Genomic DNA, 16,533 nt, shown 5'->3' with positions numbered 1-16,533 from the left:
GCAGAGCCCATCCCGCCAGCCCTTTACTTCTGCTGGGTGTCAGGTGCAGAAGGCAATGGAAGGTTGCCCTGCCCCTCAAGCAGCTCCTGATCCAGAGGGTGAATGGCCACGTACACCAAGCCTGGGCAACCCATGGGAAGTTTCACAGAGGGGCGCTAAACAACATGCTGCCGAGAAGCCCCTCCCCTGCCCCAGCTATGAATGAGTCCCTCCCCTCCCCCGCAGGTCCAGCTTGTCCGTGAGGAAGTTCAAGGCTTATTGGGAGAAGGATTGAGCTCATGCTGAAGCGCTTGGGCAAGGCCAGAGCAGCTTGGCAGGGAAATGGCATCAAGGGGACCGATGCTCCAGGTGGACTGTAGCGGGTGGGGGGGGGGCAGGCACACGTGGAGCCCCGCGGAGGAGCCAGCCTGGAGCAGCTCCGGCTCCGCCCTCTGGAGGCCTCTGGGGCTGGAGCAGGCAGGCAGGGCTAGGAGCAGCGAGCAGTCACAGCACAGGGGTGGAGGGGCAGGCGGGGCCCAGGCCAGGGCTCCACCTTTGCTCACTCAGCCCGGGAGGCGTTTCTCCAGGGGCCTCCACACTGTTTGTTTGCACCTCAGCTAAAGTGCTCCCAAGGGTGAACCGTTGTTTCACAACATATTTTCAAGCAGACTTTTCCTGCAAACATGTCTGTGCCCGCTCACACACACGCACTCCCACGTCCCAGAGGGTAGACCTTGCCCAGCCCCGCAGTGGTCTTCCCTTCCTCTGAGCGCTCCTGCATGGAAGGAGCTCCAGGTCCTCAGGGGATTCCTGGGGCCCCAGGGCCCATTTGGCGGGGTCCTCCCTGGGCCTCCTGGCTCTCCTGACTAGAAGCACTTGTGTCCGGGCACTGCCTTCTCCCCATTCCGCAGGGGTCTTCCTCTGGCACCCCAGTACCCTCTCTTCTCTGGGACCAGAGAGGGAATCTTCCAACTGTTTCTTCACCAAATGTTCTTGCTTCTGCTCTCAGCAGAGCCCGAGCTCCAGCAGCCATGTGTGTGGACGGCACAAGGCTGACAGGAGACCCACACCCTGCTCCCAGAAGTACCACGGGCCCCGGAGGCTCAGGAACTCCCTCATTGTGTGGGTCCCACTGAGGGCCAGAGAGGGGCGGGGCAGGGGCAGAGCAGGCTCAAGGACTCAGTCTCTCTCCCTCTCACCATCCCTCCTCACTTGTGCTCTCTTTCTCTCTCTCTCTCTCTCTCACACACACACACACACACACACACACACACACACACACACACACACACACAGGGTCATGTTTAGTTTATATCTAGTAACTAACTCTCTCACCTTTATAGATGGAGAAGCCTTGACAGACACTTGGGGGCTTGGGTAAGGTCCGTTTAGCCACTAAAGCCAATGACAATGTAATGATCTAGGTCCTTGCCCCCGAGAAATGTGTGTTTATCCTTTGGTCCCAGGGAAAGAGCAGTAGCTCTTCTGGAGGCCTCCTGCAGCCCAGTACATTTGCCCTGAGGCCAGGCCCCAAGCAGTGACACTCGTGCCCTCTTAGGCCAAGTTCCACTGCCCTACCCAGCAATCTGTCCTGTATGAGGTGAATGTTAAAGGGCTGTGGACACAGGGGAGAAGGGTGCAAAGGCCCTCTGTGTGGCCTCCCATCCAGCCTCCAGAGCCGAGTCAGGGCTGGTCCCCAACCAGTCTGTAGGAGGCAGGCTGAGCCCTAGACCCTAGATGGGTTCAGGAGACCCCATCCTAGACCCAACCCTGTCTCAGTCTTGCTAGATGACCCCGGGGCCATGTTTCCCCTCTCTGGGACTCAATTTCCTCCCGAACAAATGGAAAAGTTTCTGTTCTTGTCCAGGAGATTCTTCTGATTGAGTTCCCGTAACACCCGACCAGGACAAGCTACTGCTGCAGAATCGCTTCACCGTAAGCTGTCGCTGGTGGGAGCTGCACAGGAAGGACCTTGCCAAACCCTGCCCCTCAGGAGGCCCCCGGCCGGGCTGGCGACGGGGAGGGAGGAGGGGCTGGGAAGAGGGAACCAAGGTCATTGTCTAGAGGGGCTGTCCCCACGTGAGTCCCGGGTGCAAGAAGCTCAGCCACCAGTGTTTGCTGCTATCACTGAACTTTTATTGAGAACATTCTCTGCGCAGAGCCCTGCACACAACATTGAAGAAAACGGGGAAGACGCAGCCAAGTCCCTGCATAGGATGGAACAGAAGGGACACTGAGGGCCCGGAGGCAAGGTCTAGCTCTAAGATGGTCACCATGGAGCCCTGACAGGCAAGCAGGAAGCACCTCCCACTGGTGTTACTGTGGGGACAGGAAGCCACCCTCCTCGCGCTCCAAAGGGGCTGCATCTCAGCCCATTCAGACCTTTGGAATTCCACACTTCCTCCCCCTTCCAGCAGCTAGGGCTTCCCTCCGGCAGAGTTGGGAAATGGCCCTGATGCTGCTGATGGCTGCTGAGAGTTGGAAGGAGGTTGGGCAGGGGTGGCCGAGGGAGAGGAGGGAAGACGGGGAGGAGGGAAGGGCTCCAGCTGCACAGCCAGAGGTTGGCGATGCCGGTGAACAACAGCATGGTGAAGAAAACGGCTTCCCTGTGGTGCCAGGTGGCACCCGGTGATCACGTGCAGCTGCAGAGGGACCGGAGCTGGCAGTGAGCAAGTCTCTTCCGGGGAACCCCACGGCACACCGGTGGGGGGAAAAGTAGGACGTTAGCACAGGAAGGGCCTCTGCTGCCCTTTGGGAGGCCAAAGTGTCTCTGGGCAAGAAGAAAGCAGAGCAGCTGAGACCAGGGGCTTGGGGTGGGCCCAGAGGGACCCCGGGGCTGGGCTGCCTGTGCTCTCAGGCCCGGCCGCCTTGCCCCGACCTTGGTGTCCTTCCCGTTGTCCGGAAGAAGCCAGCCCGTCCCAGCTGTGCCGGGGGGAGCCGGGAAAGGTGTGGGGACAGCAGCACCAGAGGGAGGGCCCCAGGATGGGGTGACACGCAGGGGCCAGAGAGGGCCACCAGTGAAGGTGCCCCTCCATGCCCACGCCCATGCCTGCTGGGGTCTCTTCCTGAGGAGACCTGGACTTTGTCTGAATGAAGGCGACCCCTCGCTCAGACCTCTTGGCCTGCTCTCTCTGCATAGACTTCTCCTATCCTCTGACGTCCCCTCTTCCTCCTCCTTTTCTCCTCCCCTTCTCCCTTCCCGCATCTCAGGGAGAGAGACAGGGTTGAGGCCGGGCGTCAAAATAGGACACGAGCCAAGACGGCTGCGAGGAAGGGGAGGCGAGCCCGACTTCGCCTCCAGTGCTAGACGGTAAGATGATTGGAGAGGCTGCGCATCCTCAAGGCCACCCCAAGACACCATGATTCTGCCTCCACCCTCCAAGTGGGTCCTGGACACTCACCTGTCTTCTCATGACCTCCATCTCCAGTCCATTTAGCTCTTCCAGGCCGATCTCAGTGACCATATCTGCCTCCGGGTTGCTGGGAAGGAAGAAAAGACAGAGACTCAGAGCTTCCGGTGGTCCCAGGCCGGGCCTGCCAGGAGGCACAGGAGGGCCATGAAGGCAGGAGGGTAAGGTGGGGACAGTGTCCAGCTTCTCTGGACAGAGAGTCTGTCGGCCTGCAGTCCTCCCCTTCCCGGGTAGCTGTCCTCTGCCAGCACTGTGACACACAGACATCGGCTGAGCCTGAGCAAGCACTGAAGGGGGGAGGAAAACCTCACTTTCAGAACCAAGTGAATTGAGGCCCAGCGAGGTGACCACAGTTCCCAAGGGCACACAGGAAGCGCCAGAGCTCAGGAGAGAACCCTGGCTACTGGGAAACCAGGGCGAGCCCAGTAATCCCCGCAGCCTTCGTTTTGATCCATCTGCTAATGACTCCTGGGACTGGGGGTCTCTGGCCCAGAGCTCTGGGGTCAGAGGGGTCTCATGCCTTGAAGAGCCAGTGTGAGCCAGAGGAACAGAATATGTCTGACCTGCCTGGGGTCAAATCTCAGCTCTAGGATTCCAGTGCAGGAGGAACTATTTCACCAGCTGCTTGTTTAACACACACTTACCACATGCCAGGGACCATCCTCTAAGCACTTGCCAATACCAAGTCATTAAATCGTCATCATGACCCTTCGAAAGGGGTATCACTATCACTTCATTTTGAAAGATAGGAAAACTGAGACGCAGAGGGCAAATAACTTGCCCAAGTCACGCAGCTGGTAAGTAGCAGAGCAGTCATTGAACCCAGGACGTTTCACTCCAGAGGCTGTGCTCTTAACCATGACACTATCATGCCTCTCCTTTTTGACACTGCTTCCACCTAAGACTCCATTAAAGTGACAGCAAAGACAGGAAAATAGTATAAACCCGTAAGAAACAAGATAACGGGAGAGGCAATGAAGAATGAAAGCACTCAACAAGATTGTGTAATTCAGAAAGTGCCGATAAAGAAACCCAGCAAAGCAGGCCTCTGCTTGGCTCGTGGCTCTTGGAAGCAAATGGGGAGAGCTGAGCAAGGAGCTCCCTTCCCGGCAGCCCTCCGAGGGGACCCAGAGCTGGAGTCTGCAGGGCCACTAGGGTGGAGGAGGACTGAGGTGGAAAACAGGGGCACTAACTGAAGGTCTGGACATGGAACAGTCACCCACGGCTCTCATCCCATCTGGTAGGCAGCCGGGCACCTACCCTCAAGCCCAAACCTGAACTAAATGAGTGGGAAAGCGGAGGTGATGGTGCCTCAAAGTAGGACCCTATGAATTGCAGTGCTTAAGGATACCGGGCAGGACAGCCAAAGCAGAACCTGCCATCTGACAGGCCTCACCCAGACTCAGCGTTCTGGGCTGCCTCTTCTATTTGCCTCATTCTTAGAAGGCAATAGACAAGTAAGGCTCACCTGTCACCTGAGAAAGACCTGCAGCCCTTCTCTGTTCCTTAGAAAATGTTAAAGTGCAAGGTGAACATTTTCTGTCTAAAGGATTCTTAAGTATTTTCATAGGAACTTTGCCACCATGCTCCATTTGTTGTGATAGGACAGCATTTCTTTTTCTCAAAAGTGCACACAGATATTTGTATGATTTTTTGTGTGTGTGTGTGAACAGTAGTACTTCAGAGCCACACTATTTTATTTTCTTCTTCCCCCTCCTCTTCTTCACCTCCTTCTTCTTCTCCTCCTCCTCCTCCTCCCCCTCCCCCTCCCCCTCCTCCCCCTCCCCTCCCCCTCCCCCTCCTCTTCCTCCTCCTCCCCCTCCTCCTCCTTCTTCTCCCTCTTCTTCTTCTTCTTCCTAAGACATCTCAGAAATAGCATTAAAAGGACAGTGCATGTCAACAAGACTCCAGGACTATAATGGGGAATTAGATGGAGAGTTTTCTCCTAGAACAATTTCCACACTATCCCCTTGATTTTCCTATATCTTGGGATCAAAAGGAGAAAAAGCTTTTTGCGAGAGCTGAAGGCAAAATAAGGATCAGTGACTGGAGTGTGCTTGCTCGTTTGTTTGTTTGAGATAATATATTTTAACACATCAATATCATAAGAATTAATTTAACAACACCTGTAAGCTCAATGATAACTTATGATCATCCATCAGATGACAGGTCTAACTGTCCAAAAAGAGTTGTGTTTTTACTCTTTTGCTTTTAATTTTAGAAACCCTCTACTTAGAATTATATACACTGTAAAACATCAGATTTTTATTTACATTTGATGGAGATTAGGAAAATCTATGAACTGCAGCAAGTCCCAGCTTCCCTCTGTTAATTATTTCCAAAACTGTTATTTTTATCTTCATGCACTTTTTAAGGCACACTACATTTTTTTCCCCCAATGAACAGAACAGTATTATGAATTTTTTGTTCTTTCAGGTTGCGGTTCTCTCAGAGGCAATAAGAGTTCCATCAACTTTTTTACTCAAAAATAAATAATGAGTGAATAAGTAGAATTGAGAAATTTAATTCTAAATGTCTAAACTTAATTTCTAAATTCAATATAAGGACTCTAGTTTTTAAAGGTGGACTCCTCTGGTCCTAAGAGGTAACTTTAATTAATTCAGAGGTTAATTAAATCCCCCTAGTACCTCCACCTCCCATGTCAGTGTCAGGGCATGAACCTGACCCGCTGGAGCATCTTGATTTGAGTTCAGCCTTAGGACACATGAATCCAGTTCAATATTTCTGACTTATTTTCACTCCCAGGAGGTCTGTGACCTGAGAGCTCTCTTTCTCTTTATTCATTGGGGGTGGAACCATATCAGCATTTATTGTAACATCCCCTAGAACAGTCAGGTCTCCCTCCTCTCAGGAGGGGTTGCCTTTCCCCAGTAACCTTTGCAACAGTAAAACAACCATGTTTCTGCAACTTGCCCTCATCCAAGGTGAATGTAGCTAGCAGAATCAGCCACAGAACTACCAGACTCAAGTAGTTTCCTAGAACAGTCAGGTCTCCCTCCTCCCCAAGATGGCTGCCTTTCCACGGTATTTTATGCAACAACGTGGCCACCATTTTCTCTAGAACATTCCTTCAGATGGTGAGTGTAGCTTAAAAGATTCATTACAGAACAATGGAAGTCAGGTGATTTTCTAGAACATCAGTTCTCCCTCCTTTCCAGCCCGGTTGCCTTTCCCTGGTAACCTTTGCAACAGTATAGCCACCATTTTTTCTAGAACATTCCCTCACTCAAATTGAATGTAGCTTAAAGGACTGGCCACAATATACTCAGATTCAATTGACTGGATTTCCTAATAACCAGGGAGCATATGAATTTCACTTGCCTTACCCTTGTCCCAGCCCTAAGATATAAATATAGATATATTTATATGTATATCTATATTTACATATTTATATATAGTTATATAAAATTATTTTTATATATTTTATGTAGAAATAAATAATTATATATAGAAATAGATATAAAATATAGATATATAGAGAAAATGTACATATATAAACATAGATATATTTATTCATTTATTAATAAAAGAAAGTGTCATTTCACACACCCTGGACTTTTGTACAGTAAAGTATATATGCACTCCCCAAGCAATGTGTGCTTCGGGCATTCTGGACTCTAGGTTGAACTGCCAGCCAAATAAATCATGGCCCTGACCTCTTGCTGGACCTCGCTGTCCTCGTTTGCCTGCCTAGTACACAGGAGCTTCGTCCTTCCCCCAAAGTCAACATCTGGCCCTGCTCGACCTACCATCTTCAGACTAGGGCTGGTACTCCCAAACCCAGCCCAGCCACCAAGTTCCAAGGGCCCCACACAGTACCACTTTCTTGGACCAGGTTGCAGCCATATTCCAAACCGCAGCAGAGCCAGCAGCCTCCTTCATTTCTAGGGTGAAGAACAGAGGACCCAGGAACACCCACAGAGGCTATACCAAGGCTTCATGGGCACAGAACACACCAGAAAAAGGACAGGGTCTCCCAACTTCTTAGGAATCACTCAACACCCATTCACTGATGTCTACTGGCTAATCCCAGGTCTCAGTTTCTTCGTCTATTCAAAATGTAGCAAGTATTGACTGAGTGTCAATATCTGGGCTAGCTTATTAAAAAGCCAGCAATGCCCAAGAGACAAGATCGCAACAATCAAGAAACTGACCATCTCTGGGTAGAGAGAATGGGGGAGGGGGCAGAAAATAGTCCACCAGTGTAGATTCAGATCAAGACATACATGCTCCCAAAACGATAAAAACAGGATAACAAGACAGAAGGAAGGGATTACTTCTAGAAAAGTCAGAAACAATATTGAGGCAGAGACCTGAAAGAGAAAAAGAGTCCAGCCATGGAAAATCTGGGGAAAGAGCATTCCAGGCAGAGGGAACACATTGCACAAAGGCTGTGAAGAAGAAACACTCTTGGGGTGTTATAAGGACAGGCATAAAGGCACAGTGGAGTGGGTCAGCATGCCACAGCAGGAAGTCTATTGAAGAGATGATCTTGTTTGGATATTGTAGATCATCATAAGGAGTTTGGATTTTACTCTAAAGGGCAGAAGAAGGCTTTGGAGGGTTAGGAGAGAGAGTTGATTTGATTGATCTTATAAATTGAGCTTTCTGAATGTTTTCCAATAGACACACTGGTGGCTTGGATGCGGGGGGGCGGGGGGCGGGATGTTGGTCACAACCTCCTCCCTCACAGACTACAAAATGCTCACATCATCAATCCCTTTCTCCCCAACTCCCCTGTCACTCAAACCACAAATATATGTGTAGGCACACCAAGGCACAGACACACACATGTATCACACATACATGCAAACACACATACATGCATATATGAGTGTCTGCCTAGCCACACCCACACGTTTTCCAACACACATGCACAGGTGCAGACACCCAAGGAAAGGGACATTACAGGGGATCCTAACCTGCTGGGATCACGTGCTCTTAGCTATGCCCTTGGCTTCCAGGAACCAGCTCTTCAGCCGTGGACATTTCTATGTCTTCTTTGATGTTCGGGGGTCCTCCTGCCATCATAACCAGTTGTTCGCTTGTAAGCTGTGGCCAAGAATGCACAGGGAGCAGGGCACAGAGGAGACACTTGGCAAATCAGCTCTTTGAGGGGTAGGAGCTCAACGAAGATACACCTGGACGTGGGGGTGGAGCCAGACTCCCTCTCTGGGCTCAAGCCTTGGACCCAGCACCTTCTGTTCCTGCTGTATCTTGCTGGCTGGGTTCGAGGCTTTCTCCCCCGCTACTAGATAGAGGCAGACTGGCACAGGACTCCAGAGTCAGTCAGTGGCCAAAGCAGGGTGAGAGCCCATCATGGCTTCTGCAAGGCCAGCTCTGGATTATTAGCCAGGCAGGGGGCATGGCTTTCCGAAGCCCTGGGTCAGCCTGGACAAGAGCCATGAGAACCAAAGGAGGGACGGGCAGGAGAAGAGGGACCTGCCTACAGCCACTGAAGCCCCAAGTGTCCCCAGCCCTGCACCCCCTGGCCTAAGTTCAAATTCTCCCTCAGCTTCCCTACTGATTAAACCTCTGTGAGGGTCAGGCTTATGTGTCCACTTGGCTAGCCTACGGCCCCCAGTTATTCCATCAAGCACTAGTCTAGGTGTTGTTATCAAGGCATTTTGTAGCTGTTGTTAATATCTACAATCGGTGGACTTTAAGTAAAGGACATTATGAATCCTTGATAATGTGGGTGGGCCTCTTCCAATCAGTTGAAGGCATTAAGAGCAAAGACTGAGGTTTCCCAGAGAACAAATTCTGCTCAAGACTGCAGCATCAACCCCTCCCTAACATTCCAACCTGCTGAACTGCCCTGCAAATTTTGGCCTTGCTAGCCCCACAGTGGCATGAGCCAATTTCTTAAAATAAATTTTTCTCTACACACGCACATATATATGCACATTTATATACATACACATACATCCTATTGGTTCCATTTCTCTGGACAACCCCGACTCATACAAGCACCAAAGGTGAACCCTCAGCTCTTGGGAACAGCCCCAGCGCCCCTGGGGAAGAGGAGGCTATTTGCAAAAGAAAGCAAGCACAGCTGGGACCAGGTGGGAGGGAGAGGAGGAAAGGGGGGAGGGGAAGAGGAAGGGAGGAAGGAAAGGGGCGAAGGAGAGGAAGGGGAGGGGAGGGGCTCGCTTAGACAGGGTGGCACGATGTGGGCTGCCCGACCCCCTCCCTGGCCCCACCTGTCCAGCTCTGGGAACAAGCTGTCCGGAGCAGAGCTGACAAAGGCCCTGCCTGCATTCCTGAGGACCCTGGGAGAAGCCCTTTCCAGCTCCAGGAGAGCAGCTGCAATGAAATCCGAGCTTTCTGGAGGGCCACCTCAGGAGCAGAGAAGTGTGCTCTGTGGGACTCAGGAGACCGGGAAGCAGGAGCCGTGGGTCTCAGGCAGGCCAGGGTTGCCAGACTGAACAGATAAAAATATAGGATGCCAACTGAATTTCAATTTCAAATAAACAGCAAATAATTTTTTAGTGTAAGTATACAGTATTTGGGACTTACCTACACTAAAAATTTATCCATGGTTTATCCGACATTCACATTTAACTGGGCACCCTGTATTTTAGCTGACAACCCTATGCCCTGCCCATCCTCCACATGAGTTCAAGATTTGACCTTGAACAAGTCTTTGGGCCTCAGTCTCCCCATTGGACGATGGATGGAACTTATAGTCCCCTCCCTACAGGGTGGCTGATTGTGAGAGCAGTCAAGTCAGCTGGATAGGTATGGGCATGACCTTGCGCTATTGACCTCAGATCAGATTCCCCTCTGACTACCAACTGGCCTTGACCAGTTGGGGCTTCCTGGGCCCTGGGTCACTGGGTCCAGGTGTATGCAGAAGAACTGACCCCTGGTGGCAAAGGACCCCACCACCTAAAGCCAAGCAGAGAGGGTGGGGACACTTCCTTCCCAATCCCTAGGGCCCCCAATGCCACCCAGAAACCCTGGTATTTCACCACCTTAGCCTGTCTGCCTCTCTTGAATTGGGCACCAAGGATGGCTGGGCTGTGGGAGACTAAATTCGCTGTGTGACTTTGAACTTGCCCCTTGCCATGTCTCTCTAGCATGCTAAACTTTTCTCTCCAACACCATAATTTCTTTCTGAAATTGCCCCAAACTCTTACTCCAAACACTCCCCAAATCCCCCACTGTCTGGTGTGACAACCTCAGGGGCCCGAAGAGCTAGAGCACCGTGGGTGCAGAGTGATCTTCCAAGTCTTGCGGGGGCCAGGAGGATGTTCCATGGCCAAGTGTGAGTGGTGGGCTGAACAGACCTAAACCCCAGTGGAAGGCTCCCAGAGAAGAGAGCCAGGGAGCCCGAAGGTCTTCCCCACATGGAGGTTAGACAGATGACTCTGGGAGTGGGGGGGAGTGGTGCAGAGAACATCTGGCTTAGATGTGTGTGTGTATATGTTTGCAGTGTTTCACATAAATGAGATCATACATTTGAGGTACGTGCTGTTCTGAAACTTACTTTTTGAAGTGAACAATGTGCCTTGGGGATCTCCCTTGTCAGAACAAATCTACCTCACGTCATTTGAACACAGTACGGTATTTTGCTGCACGGCTGCACCCCTGTTTATTCACATGCTCGTGGACATCTGGGGTGTCTAGAGCCTTTTGCTTTTATAAACAATGTAGCGGGGAACATTCCTGGACATGCCTCTTTGCACATGTGTCTACATGTTTCTGTAGAGCTGGTGCCTAGAGGTGGAATTGTGGGGTTCTAGAGTACGTGTGCTGACAATTTTGACCAATATTGACATTGTCCCCTCTGAAGAGGCTGCACCAAGGGGGACCTCACCAAGGGGAAGAAAGTGCTGGTTTCTTCACAGCCTTGTCAATAGAAGATATTATGAAACTTTCTAAAAGGCATCATTGTGATGGGTGAAAAATGATCTCTATCTCACTGTTGTTTTAATTTATATTGCTTTAATTATGAATAAACCTGAGCATTTTTTCATATGTTTATTGATCTTCTGTATTTCTTTCCTCTGAACTGTCTGCTGGAGGGCTTGAATCTTTATTAAAATAAGAGCTGTTTTATTAACAGAAAGGGATGGGGGCGAAAGCTCTCCCTCCCTTCAAGCTAAGCGTCTCCAAAGAAAACATATCATCTTTTTCCCTAAAGGTGATCGTGAGCTTAGAGCCTTCACTGGGGACCACACAAACCCAGTTAATTGCATGCAAGTTTGTGCTGAAATCTAGAGGGCATCCAGCCCCCTCCTCCCCACAGAGCAAGTGTTCACCTCGGGCTGTTGCCTGCCTGTCTGCCTGTCTGCCCTCGTCTTGTGTCTGCCTGTCTGTCCGCCTGCCTGACCACTTGCCTCCACCAATACCTTCCAACCACTGGCCTCTCCCAGCTGTTCAGCCAGCCACGCACTCTACTCAGACTCCTGACCGGCTTGAGGTCTCATAGCCATGTCTGCTACCTGCTCCCACTTCCCTTGCAAGCACAAGAGGGAGGTAGAGGGAACCCAGGCCCGGGGTCAGTACACCTGGGAGTGTCTCCTACCTCTGACACTGGGGCATCTTAGGCAAATTGCTTCCTCTGCTCTGAGGCTGTTTCCCATCTCACATGGAAGATTGGGCTAAAATCTAGTTTCCAATTGTTTCATGGTTTCAGGGAAGTGTGTTAGGGCTATTCCAGCCTCTCTTCACCCAGTGCAGTGCTGTTTTTATCACTTTCTTATGTTGGGGTTCTATGGAAGAGGCCTTTCAAAACTAGTGGGCGCGATGGTCTGCTGCCCCCCAGCTCTGTTCACAGCACAGTCTCAGGCAGCTAGTCTCAAGCCCCAGTAAGTGAGCCTGAGTTTGGCTGCAAACCCAGATCTTCCAAGCATCTGGGAGCTTCCTCTCTACTTGCTAATGAAACTTAGGAACCTGTAAACAATTCTGCTTCCTGCTTCTGGAAGCAGCTGGTACTGAGGTCATCCCTGGAGCCCCAGGGCCCTCCCCAAGACAGAGGGGAAAGGGAAGGGGGACTCACAGAGCCTGGCAGCTGTCCTTCCATTCCTTAAAAAGACAGGAAGGACAGAAAGCAAACGCCAGGGACTATAGCTGGCCCAGGGAAAGAGGGCCACCTCATGAGCAGAGAGAGGGAAATAAGCGGCAGGGCCACCTGGGGAGCCCTTGGAACCCACCCCTCCTGGGGACAGGGCCGTCAGCAGGAGGCTACAGGAAGCTCCTCGCTTTCCACGTGTGGGCCTCTCTCATCCAGAATGACCACCTTGAGTCAAGACTGCTGGGTGCCAGGCGCTGGGGCTAGGGACGAGGTCCCCATCCTCACGGAGTTCCTGCTCTCCAGGGCGGATAGAAACAGATGGGCCAGAAGCCCATGGGTCTGTGGCGACAGTAGCAGGGGGTTGTTTTGTGGCGGTCCTGCTTCCCTGGGGGCGTGGTGGGTGCTCCCTAGAGCTTTGCCTTCCCAGGGGACTCAGGGTGATAGAAAAGTCTTCCGTGCTTTGAGTGGAAATGCTGCTCACGCCTCCTGAACTCTGGTCCGGTCTGGGAGGGAGCAGCTCCAGCAGAAGTGAGTTAAAGACATTGACACAGCCCCAGATCTGGCTGGCAAGCCTACCGGCAGAACCGTGCTGCTGAGATGCTCTGGGACCCTTCAGATCAGCTACTAAAGGTTCCCCCTGTGACGAGCAGCTGCCTGGACAAGGCAGGGGGAGCTGCAACCACCTAGTTTAGGGTGATTGTTGCTGGCTGATGGCCCGAGGGATAACTTTGGATGCCCCACAAGAGCGAAGCATGATGACAGGAAACCTGCCGTCTGTCCCCAGACCCCACCCCACCTCGGTGTAGCAGCTGCTGCCCGCGTTGTTCCTTCTTCCTTCCTGTCTCTCCGTTGGCCCACGAATCCCTTCCACACAAAGCTGGCGGTAGATTCTGGAACCCGGAGGGCATAGGCACTTGCCCATCGGTCAACTGTGCCTCTGGTGCAGGGAACACTTGTCGTGGGTGGGGAAGGACCTCTCTCCTGATTCCCCAGGGATGGGATTGGATAAGGTGACCTTGCAGAGTCCTCGGCTTTGCCTGCCAGGTGATTCCTCATAGAGCACTGCATCTGCTTTCAATTGTCTCCATAACCAATGACTGAAATGTGACGTGTATGTAAAATTCAAGAGAGTCAAAAAAAAAAATTCAAGAGAGTCGGGGGCCAAAGGAAAATGTCCAACAGTAACGAAGAGGTGGGAAAAGTGTTGTACAGGTGCAGACGCTGAGCTGCTCAAAAGCACACGCAGCCGCAGCCCCTCTGATCTGGAGGAAGGCACAGAGAGGAGGGCCCTGGGTGAGTGAGAAACAGTCCCGGTAAACTAACGACAAGCTCTCCCATCCACGAAGCCGATCCTCTTCCCAGTACTCCGCATTTTACAGATCGACAATTTGGAGCCCATGGAGGGCCGGGATGTGAGCCAGTTCACTTAGCAGTTCAGTGGCGGGGCTTAGATGCAAACCCATGTCTTCAGACTGGCCACCCAGGGTCTTTGTGGGAACAGGAGGAGGTCTGAGGGAGGAAATGGCTCAAGAGAGTTCCAGCAAACATCCTCTAGCCCCTGACCCACTCTGCCCTGCCCTTCACTCTTGGAAGACGGGGCCAGCAGTCTGGCTGCTCTCCTCCACCCCTCCCACGTGGCTCCTCATTTACTGGCTGTGTGGCCCTAGGCAATGTGGCTTGTGATCCCACCTGAATACAGGGGGGAAGGGGCCACGGAATGTGAGGCACTCAGCTCCTAGCAGAGTTCGAGCTTGAAGCTGCTGCTGCGGGATTTGCACACTGTCCTCAAGACCGTACTGCTTGTTCTTTTCAAAGGATGAACTGTCCGCTGCTGGCAGAGCTGGTGGCCCTCGAGCTTGGGCCCCGGCTTCAGTTCTATCAGTGACCTATCTCTGCTATCCTCCTGGGCCTTCGGCTACTCCCCTCACCAGGGTGACTCTCTTCAGCCCAGAAACATTGCCACATCTTTCTCAGCACTAGGATAGCAGTTCCATGAGGGCAGAGACCTTGTGGGCTTTGCTCACCTCTCTCTGTCGCCCCTGCACTTAGTGCACTGCCTGACTCGTGGTAGGAACTCATCAATTGTTGAATAAAAATGACCTGAATGGTAAACTAACAAACAAACATAAAAAACCCCAACTGTCCTCCCATGGTGTTTGGTCTCACTCATGCTACTGTCCTTTCTCAACTCCTGGAAAGTGTTGCCCCCACCACAGACTCTGTCTCCACTCTTTTACCTCCCAGATATTCCTCTCCTCACTCGAGTCTGGCTTACTACTCAACTGAAAGTGCCCCAGGCCAAGGTCACCAATGACCTCCTGGCATCCCGATCCAATGGACCCACCTCACTCATCTTACTTGATTTCCTGGATGCATTTCGTATCATTGTCCTGTCTCTTCTGCTAGAAACCCTCTCCTCCCCCGCTTTCCAGGACTCTATACTCCAGTGGTTTCCCCCTGCCTGTCTGACGTCTCTCGTGGCCCGTTGGGCCCGTACCCAGACTTCATTTAGCATCTTCGTGGTAACACAAATGACTCTGCTACCTGCTGCTTCAGCCTAGTCCTCCCTCTTAGTTCCCCTCAGACACACTCCACACCACACACTCAACGCCCTCCCCGCAGCCTACTCTTCCTCCAGTGGAAGTGAACCTATCCTACCTTCGTGGAGAATGGTCCCACCATCTAACCCACTGTCTGAGCCCCCAGAGCTGAGAGTCATGTGGGACTCCTCCCAACCCCCTCCCAACCCAGTCAGTGACTATGCATGGTTCTGTTCCTTCTGTGATGGTTAATTTTTTGTGTCAACTTGACTGGGCTACAGGGTGCCCCGATATTTAGCTAAACATGATTTCTGGATGTGTCTGTGCTGGTGCTCCGGGTGATATCGACATCTGAATTGGTGACCTGAGTAATGCACATGGCCTTCCCCAACGTAAGTGGGCATCATACAATCCATTAAGGGCTATGAATAGAACCAAAAGGCAGAAGAAGGGGAAATTTGCTTCCTCTGCCCCTGTCTCTGACTACTTCAGCTGGTACATTGATCTTCCCCTGCCTTTGAACTGGAACTCACGCCACTGGCTTTCCTGGGACTCCAGCCAGGCTCCATAATTGCAATTGCCTGAGGCGATTCCTTACAATACATCAATCTCTTTCTATCTCTATCTCTATATCTATATAGAGATAGATATCTATAGAGATATAGATTTATATCTCGATATCTATCAATATATCTTATATGGGTTCTGTGTCTGGAGAACCCTCATACAACCTCTTAAACATGTAATTCGGTGTTTGAGGAAACATCTTCTCCGTGGTTTACTTCTGTCTGTCTCCTCTCTCACCAACCTGGCCAATCCCATCACCATCTCTTGCCTGGATGACTGCCATAGCCTCCTACCTTATCTCTTTGATCCTGTTGAGCCCGTTCTCCATACAGCAGGCAGAGAGATTGTTGCCAGTATAATAGGCGTGGTCATGGCCTCTTGCTCCCACTACCAATAAAGACTACAATACTGAGTGTGGCCTAGGGAGCCCTACATGGACTGACTTCCCTCTACCTTTTCCAGTCTCATCTTGCACAAGTCTTTCCCCTTCTGCTACCCTGGCTTCTTCTGTTGCCTTAAAAACATGATGGCCTTGCTGGCCTCCAGGCCTCTTCACATGTTCTCCCTCTGCCTGGTTTAATTGTCTTCTATTCTTTTTGCCTGACTGATTTCTACTCATCCTTCAAGCTTTAGATTGGCTATGGCTTCTTCAGGAAGGCTTTCTCTGGCAGCCCCCCGCTCCAACCTAGCAGAAAGTTCCACATGCTCTGTGGCTATGGCTTGTCTCATGCCTCCCCGACCAAGCTAGGCCCAGAGCTCCAAACAGGTAGGGCCCTTCCGGAGCCCCATGGCCTGGGTGGAAGCAGGGACACCCCCAGGTTGGGGGACACAGTGCTCTGCCAGCACCCCTCTCTCTATGCCCGGTCAGCCCCAGGACTCTGGGATGCTGGCATCAACCAGCCCACCCACTGTGCTTCTGTGATTAAGTGTAACCAGCCTGATATGAATGTTACCCAGCCTCTATAGCCTCTATTTTTATAGCACATAAAGCCCG

General features: G+C 51.7%; 1 protein-coding gene across 1 annotated transcript; it reads right to left on the bottom strand.

Moving 5' to 3' along the window:
* Positions 1–816: 816 nt before the first annotated feature.
* Positions 817–8,638, bottom strand: FATE1 (fetal and adult testis expressed 1). Its single transcript, XM_082445715.1, is given in 6 exon segments — positions 817–2,599; positions 2,630–2,749; positions 3,381–3,956; positions 7,230–7,294; positions 8,333–8,351; positions 8,355–8,638. Coding segments are annotated over 6 exon segments (1,218 nt in total). The 5' UTR covers positions 8,442–8,638; the 3' UTR covers positions 817–2,248.
* Positions 8,639–16,533: the final 7,895 nt, after the last annotated feature.

Source organism: Balaenoptera physalus, assembly GCF_965194825.1.
Source record: "Balaenoptera physalus genome assembly, chromosome: X".
Taxonomy (NCBI): domain Eukaryota; kingdom Metazoa; phylum Chordata; class Mammalia; order Artiodactyla; family Balaenopteridae; genus Balaenoptera; species Balaenoptera physalus.
This window is presented reverse-complemented; position numbering and strand designations above follow the sequence as displayed.